Source organism: Pleuronectes platessa, chromosome 18 (genome assembly GCF_947347685.1).
Source record: "Pleuronectes platessa chromosome 18, fPlePla1.1, whole genome shotgun sequence".
Taxonomy (NCBI): Eukaryota; Metazoa; Chordata; class Actinopteri; order Pleuronectiformes; family Pleuronectidae; genus Pleuronectes; species Pleuronectes platessa.
Genome location: NC_070643.1, coordinates 22,956,462 through 22,966,732, shown reverse-complemented (window position 1 = coordinate 22,966,732; position 10,271 = coordinate 22,956,462). Strand labels below are relative to the sequence as shown.

The following is a 10,271-nucleotide window of genomic DNA, read 5'->3' as shown; positions in this document are numbered from 1 at the left end:
AAATAGGTTTTTAATTCAAATTAGAAAAACATAAATTACCTCACCATAACTTTGTTTTGGAAAGCTGTTTATTGCGCCGCCTCATGAGTCCTTTTGAAACTGATCATGTTTATATACAGTCACTTTTTATAAATCTGGAACCTCCTCTGGAGGATAAAAAGAAAAGATGTCGACGCGTTAGTTTGATTTTATTTTATTGACAATTAAATAAATTGGTGAAACAGTGAAGCTTTCAATCCATCAAAAGAAAAACAAGAAATACAGAACACACAGAAAAGCATGATGGGAAAGTTTACAGTGTTAAATCAGACGCTTTATTTTCAGTTTTAAGACGTGAACAGTTGTTTTTCTTTACCGTAGATTTAAATCAGGAAATAATCAAAGTTTTTAAAAAGCTTTTTAGGATAAAAGATTTTATCCCATTCTTTTTATTTGACGTCTCAACAGAATCTTAGGTTTCAGTCTCTTTTTCAACTTTGAGACAAAGAGTCACAATGAAAAATAAATGTTATCTGTTTGGAGTATAAACTTTGATTTAATTTTAAATAATTATTTTTACTGATTAGATCAAACTCAAAGATTTTGATCATATTCTGATCGGACGTTTGGAAATGTGGACATGAATCTAAAGAGTGGACAATTCGATCATTAAAACTAAATCAAATTTCTGTGATATTAGTCAACATTAAATTACTAAGAACTTCAGAAGTGAGATAATAAAAGTAAATCTTCAGATATATTTTGTTCAGTTTTCTCTCGTCACGTCTGATCAGTTTCTAATAAAATTCAGATTTAATAGTCGAGTTGACGAGCAGGTTGAAGCGGACGTGGGGGGGGGGGGGGGGTGAACCTCACGTTTCTGTTTCCTGTATTTGAATGAATCAACGTTCTTTAAAAAGGACCAGACGATGACATCATGACTCTTTCAGTGTGGAAACAGAAGCTCTCGGAGTTCAGTTCTGTAACGTCCTGGTTTTACAGCTGATTGTTGTGAACAGGTTTGTTTCATCGGAGGTCACGCCCACATCTTCATCTTCATCAGCCACCGTCTGATAATTCCACGCTGACTAATGTTTCAATGATTTGTGTTACTGGTCAGTTAGAAGCCGATAAGACAAATAAACAGTTCACTTATTTTAAAATCAAACAACAGACTTTTCATCGATTTCATTAATGAGTTGATGTTTAAAGAAGATTTAATGTTAATACGTCACAAGAGACACAAACTGTTTCATGTTTCAGTTCAAACTTTGTATTGATGTGATCAATGGTAAATAACTCGTCAATTAAATAACTTTATTGAAAATAAAGACATGAATTAAATTTTATTTAGTTTTTACACCTTTGACCAGACTCAGTTTTCATTTCACACAAATTTACAAACTTTCAAAACCTGGAATCACAAACTGTTTCCTGTCGGACAAAGCACTGGGGTTTGGCATCGAGCTGTGTGTGTGTGTGTGTGTGTGTGTGTGTGTCTCTGTCTCTCTCTCTACAGGAGAACACAGTCGGAGTCCTTCTCCCTCCTCCTCGTTTGCTGTGACCCTTGACCTCTGACCTGAAAACAGCAACAGTCAACAAACTTTACATCAACAAAGTTTTGAACATGAACAGTAGAGAATCGTCAAACTGTCTGTGATCACTTCCTGTTTGCAGTGAACTCAGTGAGAACGTTTTGAAGCCTAACCCTATCACAGGGATCCAGTAAGATTCACAGTTCTATGAGCTATACTACAGTCAACCACCAGGGGGCCATCCACATGACGTTTGGGAGCTGTCCTGTCGTCACTCTTAGCGGACACGTGGTTTTCAAGGAGCTGCCATACAAGCCTGTAGATTTATCTTTCCTTCTTCCTCTTAACACATGTGAAGCACTTTGTTTAAATAAGACCTTTAGTCACATTGTTGTTATTGAACTTTTTACAGTGTGATCACACTGTAAAAAGGCTCCAGCTGTGTGTGTGTGGTACCTGTTGTGTCTGCACTGCCCCTGGCTGCTGGAGTTGCTGCTGCTGCTGATATTCTTCCTGTTGAAGCTGTCGGGCCAACTCCAGGTCACTGAGGGGCCCCGGGGCCCCGCCCTGCTGCTGCAGGGACACGGCCACCAGGTAGTCCTAACGCCAACAAGGACACGAGTCAGAGACCAGGACCAATCAGCTGAGCTGTGTTTAGACCACCTGGTCTGTCTCTCACCTGGTCGATCTGTCTCCGTTGTTCCTGTGCGGGGGGGGCGGCAGTGGGCGGAGCTCTCTGATGACACAGTCTGAAGTCAGAGTCACAGAAGTTCCCGTCGCCTTCAACGTTATGAAGCGACTCCCACACCAGAGGCTCCTCCTGCAGGAAGCCCTGATCCGTGACCAGCAGGTACAGGTGACCCTGAGGAAACACAACGTCACTACCAACGCCTACCGCGACAAACCGTGCTGCTGTGTGTGTGTGTGTGTGTGTGTGTGTGTGTGTGTGTGTGTGTGTGTGTGTGTCTCCACCTTGTGTTTAATCATGGTACTGAAGTGGTTGTTTCTGAAGAACACGGAGATCTCTCCCTCTTTGGCCGTTGTGTTGAGTTCACACAAACCGTGATACGACAACTGTGTCGCAGTCGACTCCAAAAACTGCTCTGCTACCAGACCTGCACACACACACACACACAACAGACACACACACAACAGACACACAGACACACAGACACACACACACACACACAGAGAGAGGCTTCACGTTAAGCACAGGTTGATTCCTCAAACCTGTGTACTGTCACAGTGTGTGTGTGTGTGTGTGTCTGTGTGTGTGTGTGTGTTACCTTCACTGACTCGGCTGCTGTCCGCTGAGTGTTTGTAGTCGATGATTTTCTCCACCAGCTGGTTGTAGCTCAGTTTCCCCACAGCCGACACCATCTCTGGACTCTGAACACACACACTCATCTTATATATTTGTCTTCATGTGCAGACCAAACTAGTTCTGATCACTGCCGTGTCACACACACACACGTGGGCAGAGTGTGTTACCTGTGGGTCGACCAGCCAGCCGTGGTACAAGGGGATGTCCAGCAGGTCGAACGCGATGCACTCAGGTGTGTATTCAAAGTCGGTCGCTCCAGTGAAACGCACGTTAACATCCAGACCTGTGGAGAGCTTAGGGAGGACGGCCATCGCGTCACTCATGTTCTGAACACACACACACACACACGTCAGATCTCCACTTAAAAGTCACTGCCTGCCAGTGGGAAGATAATCTGTGTTTTGTGTGTTGGTTTGTGTTTACCTGTTGGAAGTTAAGCTCCATCCCATCAGTTTTTTCTCTGGGTGTGACAGACAACACACACTCTCCTACACACACACACACACACACACACACACACACACACACACACACACACACACACACACACACACACACACACACACACACACACACACACACACACACACACACACACACACACACACACACACACACACACACACACACACACACACGTGTCATTGCTGCATTAATCACATTTTTGGCTGAAGATGAAGTTTTACGCCCGTTGGTAACCATGGAAACCTGAACTGGCTGTGACTCACACATACATTTGTGTTATCTGCCTGAGGTCATGTGACAAGGTCAAGTTACAGAGGTCATGTGACTGAGGTCATTATGACGAGGTCATGTGACTGAGGTCATGTGACTGAGGTCATTATGACGAGGTCATGTTACTGAGGTCATGTGACTGAGGTCATGTTACTAAGGTCATGTTACTGAGGTCATGTGACTGAGGTCATGTTACTGAGGTCATGTTACTGAGGTCATGTGACTGAGGTCATGTTACTGAGGTCATGTGACTGAGGTCATGTTACTAAGGTCATGTTACTAAGGTCATGTTACTGAGGTCATGTTACTGAGGTCATTATGACGAGGTCATGTTACAGAGGTCATGTGACTGAGGTCATGTTACTGAGGTCATGTGACTGAGGTCATGTGACTGAGGTCATGTTACTGAGGTCATGTTACTGAGGTCATGTGACTGAGGTCATGTTACTAAGGTCATGTTACTGAGGTCATTATGACGAGGTCATGTTACTGAGGTCATGTGACTGAGGTCATTATGACCAGGTCATGTGACGAGGTCATGTTACTGAGGTCATGTGACGAGGTCATGTTACTGAGGTCATGTGACTGAGGTTATGTTACTGAGGTCATGTGACAGAGGTCATGTGACTGAGGTCATGTTACAGAGGTCATTATGACCAGGTCATGTGACTGAGGTCATGTTACAGAGGTCATTATGACCAGGTCATGTTACTGAGGTCATGTTACTGAGGTCATGTTACTGAGGTCATTATGACGAGGTCATGTTACAGAGGTCATTATGACGAGGTCATGTTACAGAGGTCATGTTACTGAGGTCATGTTACAGAGGTCATTATGACGAGGTCATGTTACAGAGGTCATGTTACTGAGGTCATGTTACTGAGGTCATGTGACTGAGGTCATTATGACGAGGTCATGTGACTGAGGTCATGTTACTGAGGTCATGTTACTGAGGTCATGTTACAGAGGTCATTATGACGAGGTCATGTTACAGAGGTCATGTTACTGAGGTCATGTTACTGAGGTCATGTGACTGAGGTCATTATGACGAGGTCATGTGACTGAGGTCATGTTAGTGAGGTCATGTGACTGAGGTCATGTTACTGAGGTCATGTTACAGAGGTCATGTTAGTGAGGTCATGTTACTGAGGTCATGTGACTGAGGTCATGTTACTGAGGTCATGTTACTGTGGTCATGTTACAGAGGTCATGTGACTGAGGTCATGTGACTGAGGTCATGTTACAGAGGTCATGTGACTGAGGTCATGTGACTGAGGTCATGTGACTGAGGTCATGTTAGTGAGGTCATGTGACTGAGGTCATGTGACTGAGGTCATGTGACTGAGGTCATGTTAGTGAGGTCATGTGACTGAGGTCATGTGACTGAGGTCATGTGACTGAGGTTATGTTACTGAGGTCATGTTACTGAGGTCATGTGACTGAGGTCATGTGACTGAGGTCATGTGACTGAGGTCATGTGACTGAGGTCATGTTACTGAGGTCATGTTACTGAGGTCATGTTAGTGAGGTCATGTTAGTGAGGTCATGTGACTGAGGTCATGTGACTGAGGTTATGTTACTGAGGTCATGTTCCTGAGGTCATGTTACTGAGGTCATGTTACTGAGGTCATGATACTGAGGTCATGTTAGTGAGGTCATGTGACTGAGGTCATGTGACTGAGGTTATGTTACTGAGTTCATGTGACTGAGGTCATGTGACTGAGGTTATGTTACTGAGGTCATGTTACAGAGGTCATGTTACAGAGGTCATGTGACTGAGGTCATGTGACTGAGGTCATGTTACAGAGGTCATGTGACTGAGGTCATGTGACTGAGGTCATGTTAGTGAGGTCATGTGACTGAGGTCATGTGACTGAGGTTATGTTACTGAGGTCATGTTACTGAGGTCATGTTACTGAGGTCATGTTAGTGAGGTCATGTTAGTGAGGTCATGTTAGTGAGGTCATGTGACTGAGGTCATGTTAGTGAGGTCATGTTAGTGAGGTCATGTTACTGAGGTCATGTTACTGAGGTCATGTTACTGAGGTCATGTTAGTGAGGTCATGTGACTGAGGTCATGTGACTGAGGTCATGTTACTGAGGTCATGTTACAGATGTCATGTGACTGAGGTCATGTTACAGAGGTCATGTGACTGAGGTCATGTTACAGAGGTCATGTGACTGAGGTCATGTTACAGAGGTCATGTTACAGAGGTCATGTGACTGCTCCGTGGAACATTAAACTACAGCTGACACATTCTGATGTGTAACGAACCAGTGAAAGCTCTGATGGTCACATGACCAAACACTTCTGTAGAATCAGCTCATTCAGAAAAGACAAAAGTTTATCTGTTGTGTCCGTTTCTATAGCAACAGTGACATCACGTTGACACGTCGGCTTTGATCTCGACAACAAGCAGAACAAGAGCCGACAAACTCAGCAGCTGATTGGCTCAAAGCTCAAAGACCTTACCCAGGTGAGCCATCAGGTCCTCGGTGGTGACCACCTCCGTCTGAGCAGGAAGCTTAGCCTACACACAACACACACACACACAACACACACACACACACAACACACACACATTGTACAAATTTTTCATTTAGATGTTTGAAGGTTTTGTGTGATGTCACAGAGAATAACTGAGATTCCACTTTGTATAAAAATCTAGTTCAAATAACTTGAATGTGGAAACAAACTGTTGATATGTTTTACCTTCCAGCGTAGAAACAGAGTGTTCATGATGGCCAGCAGGGGGCAGGGTCCATTCTCACTCTGAGTGATGATGGGCGTCTTCTTCTCCTTCCAGGTGATCCACTTCACCAGGTAATACGCCGGTACAGGAGAAGCTGCCCCTGCCTCCGCCGCCGAGGAGGAGGAGGAGCAGGCGACGGCAGGAGGAGCTGCTGCAGGGACAGCGCCCCCTGCAGACAAGAGGACGACTACAGTTCACAAGGGTTTTTTACACAAAATGACTTTATACCTTATTGTGGATCATTTTAATTTTAATTACTAGATTGGATTCTGTCTGTTAAATTTAAGATATGATCTGAGAGTTTACTGAACAGACTGCTGGCTGTAGATGAGACCTCCTCTGAAACAAAGACCATGAGATGACTCACCTGCAGCCTCCAGGGCGTCGCCATCTTTAAGATCGCTGACCCCGGCGGACAGAGCGCAGCCCTGCGCACCCACAGCAGAGAAGGACGAGGACAAGCTGTCCTCCACGTCCTGGGAGTTTCCTGTGGCTGTGACCCCGTCGGACAGCTCAAGACTGGGGATGGAGAAGGATGCAGAGGCCGTGGACTCTTGCTGGTCCTCAGAACTGCCCGCTGTCGCTACAGACGAGCTGTCCTCCAGGTCCAGACCTACAGACACAAACAAACTCTGGTCTGAGAGTCTCTAAGCTAGCATCCTGCTGTCTGGGCTAACATCTAATCATCTGGATCAGGAAGAATCGCATTCTTTGATTTTGGCAGTGGGTTCAACACCAGCGTTTGCTTATCAATCAATTCTTATTTGTATAACCCATATTCACAGGTCCCAGTTTGTCTCATCGTCTTTAACAAGATGAGACGTCCTCTGTTCTGCGAGCACCCTCTCCACCACCTAGTGGACAGACAGCAGAGCACTTTCTGCACCAGACCGGCTCAGCTCCGCTGCCACAAGGACAGATACAGGAAGTCTTTCCTGCCCACAGCAATAACACAGGCTCTGTATGTATATAGACTTGATGACCACTTCAATCTCTTTTCAGTTTACATTCACACGGACATCATCCAGTTCATCTATGTGCAGCCGATTTGGGGATCAGCATCTTGCCCAAGGCAATTTCGGCATGCGGCCTAGGAAAGCACTGCTGACCTTCTGGTTAGGGTTTGGGGTTATGGTTGTTGTGTATTCTAGTACTTTATTGTGTGTCATTTACTTGCCGAGTGTGTATAGTTTTTAGTACTTTTTATATTTATTCTATTTTGAGGTACTTAAATTCTTCGTATCTGTTTCATTGCTACTTTCGCTCTATGTGCACTGCCCTTGACAAGCTGCTGTCACGCAATCGTTTCCCAATTTGAGATCAATAAAGTCTGTCTATCTACTCCTGCTCGCTGAGCTAACAGCTAATGCTAAAGCTGCCCTCTGAGCTAACAGCTAATGCTAAAGCTGCCCTCTGAGCTAACAGCTAATGCTAAAGCTGCTCTCTGAGCATAGTTCTTTACATAATAAACAATTCTCCCTCATTATTTTGAAGATTCACTCAGTTCGAGGTACTGAAACAACTTCTCTTGTTGTGTTCAGTCACTTTGGGAGATTTTCTAAGCAACAATACAAACAGCAGCTTAGAAACATATTGATTTAAATCAGTCACGTGATGTAAGCTCTGTGAGTTCATGTCAGTGTAAAGACTCTGGGCCTGGATTTATCTTTTACCTGTGTCTCCTCCTCTGTCCCGCCCCCCCTCATTCTCCATGTGTCTGAGCAGAGTCATCCTCCTGTTTTCAGTTGACAGCGTCGGGGGCAGGGCCTCCTCCTCCTTTAGGACTTTGCCGGGTAGAGGACTGTCTGCAATCCCATAATTTCTGCCGACCTCAGCTACGACATCTGACTCCATCATCTGGCCCCGCTCCTCCATCGCTGTGGTTATGATCAGTTCCTTGGAGGTGGTTTCTGTGGTAAGAATCGGTTCAATCAGCAGGTCTGCTGCTGCTGCCTGCTGTGAACTGGAATCTGCCATCATCAGCTTATGGATCGATCAACACTGTAAAACCAAGGCTTCACAGAGCAAAGCACTATCAAACAGTCAAAGTAGAAAGAAGTCCAAAGACTGAGGCTCAGAGAAACCGCTGCAGGGTCCACACGTTCTCAAACTCCAAAACACACTGCTCCAAGATGGAGGAGGAGGCTGCCACACGCCGAGGGTCACAAAACAAACGCACCCCTTTCCAGCACAAGGCTGGTGATGACTGAAGAGAATCTTCACTGTTCCACGATGGAGGATTCTTTCAGTTTGTCGTCTTAACAGTGAAGCGACTTCCAGTCGGACCTGAAGAGACACAACGATAGATCCATCACTCAGATGGTCTCACTTTCCTCCTGGAAGACATGACTCATCCATCTTAAAAGTGTGCAGATTCATTTTCTGCTGATCAACGAAACATTAAAAGGTCTGGAATAAAATGTCAGTTTCACCATCGTGACAATAAACAATAAGACGTAGTAACATTGATTGACTCCTAAAATGAGGATTCTCCTGCTGGATATAAAACAGGTCCTGGTAATTAAACTGTTCATATCTAATATTTCACATCTGAAAGTCAGAGTCTATATTCTAAAACAATATGTCACAGAGACCAAATACAACCACAAAGAGACAGAAGCAACAGCTGGAGAACAGCTGGATCTTCACCTGCAGGTTTGTAAACACAGCCGGAAGTACCTGTGCGTGAATGTGGGTCAGAGTTCATCAGATTGATGAGGACCGGACTCAAACACCTGCTGTACTTCCCGGTGACGCTTCTCGGTCCCCCACCCGGTGCTTGACCCGGTGCTTGACCCGGTGCTTCCCCGGACACAAACCCGGAACCTGCGGCTGAAGCCTCCGTTAAGCTGCTTTCAGCTCTGACAATCAGTCCCGGAGCTAGCAGCTAGCAGCTAGCACAGCGAGCTAACCCAGACAAGTTGTGTGTGAAGCCGCAGAGACGTGAACTGACCCCGGAGCCACTGACGGTCGGTTGATGAGCCGCTTCTCACCGGAAACACCGGAGCTTCAGATTTACGTGAAGGTTGTTTACATTTCTCCCTGCTCAAAGGCCCCGCCCATCACCGGGCGCAAACAACACGTCATTACGTCACATCCGCTCAACTTTTAAAGACACTGCGCTAGCTGTTAGCCACCTAGCTCCTTTTATTTACATTTGATTATAACACAGAGTGAGTTTGTTTACGCACAGTAAACAGAGGTAATGAGAAACACAAACAAATCGGTTGTTTAAAGAGAGCTAGCTAGCACTCTTAGCATAATTTAAAAAGAAGCTCATCAACAGTGAATTAAAACCGTTTCTATCTCTCGTGATAAAGATGTGTTACACCAGAGAGATAATTATAATAATTCATTGTCTTTCTGTCTCCTTCATTTCATCATGAGGAGAAAACAAACGAACCTTTACCTTATCCTCCATGAGCCGAAACCGACTGATGCGCTACATTTATGTTACAGAGCAGCTCTGACGGGCGGATCGGCCAACTCTGATGTTAGTCAGATTGTCACTGATCATGTCATAAGCTCCGCTCCACCGGCGGAAAACGATCAGTAAATCTAATGCCCTGTTGTTTCAACATGTTAGAGTGAGACATATCCCCGCTCACCCGGGACGGGCGGTGTCTGGAGGACGGACTGTAGCGTCGCTGAGCCGCTCGCTCTGATTGGACAGCACGCTGCAAAGGCTCATGGGAATGTTATGTTCACTAATATTTTGGTGGTTGTCACGTTGGTTTGTGTAGTTGTGTTCGTTCGGTGATAATGTTGTGTTACCTAGGTTCACTTGTGTAGCCACCGTGACTGTGGGATGGGATGTGGTCCAGTCACTGTCACGTGTAGTTTTAAATAAATCCGCTCTCTGTTCGAACCCCGTTGTTGCCACACGCGCTCCACACAATTAAGTGATGATAACTTCCCCTGATTTAATTATTAATATATTATATT

The 10,271-nt window shown here is 45.2% G+C and overlaps 1 protein-coding gene across 1 annotated transcript; it reads right to left on the bottom strand.

The window, feature by feature from the left end:
* Positions 1 to 186: 186 nt before the first annotated feature.
* On the bottom strand, positions 187 to 9,958 carry mindy1 (MINDY lysine 48 deubiquitinase 1). The gene is made up of 13 exons (XM_053447349.1): positions 9,736 to 9,958; positions 9,006 to 9,368; positions 8,000 to 8,612; positions 6,694 to 6,939; positions 6,287 to 6,495; positions 6,047 to 6,104; positions 3,262 to 3,326; positions 3,006 to 3,164; positions 2,801 to 2,903; positions 2,487 to 2,629; positions 2,194 to 2,376; positions 1,971 to 2,114; positions 187 to 1,558 (listed from the first exon to the last, which is right to left on the bottom strand). The coding sequence occupies exons 3-13, from the start codon at positions 8,304 to 8,306 to the stop codon at positions 1,493 to 1,495; spliced, it is 1,683 nt and encodes a 560-aa protein (XP_053303324.1). The 5' UTR covers positions 8,307 to 8,612; positions 9,006 to 9,368; positions 9,736 to 9,958; the 3' UTR covers positions 187 to 1,492.
* Positions 9,959 to 10,271: the final 313 nt, after the last annotated feature.

Bases quoted from the DNA above. Each gene is read 5' to 3' on its own strand.
- mindy1 (XM_053447349.1), bottom strand. From the start codon at position 8,306: ATGATGGCAGATTCCAGTTCACAGCAGGCAGCAGCAGCAGACCTGCTG. The intron at 6,496-6,693 runs GTGAGTCATCTC...TCTTGTCTGCAG, and splicing joins CGACGCCCTGGAGGCTGCAG to GGGGCGCTGTCCCTGCAGCA. The intron at 2,377-2,486 runs GTGGAGACACAC...GTGTTTCCTCAG, and splicing joins GTACCATGATTAAACACAAG to GGTCACCTGTACCTGCTGGT.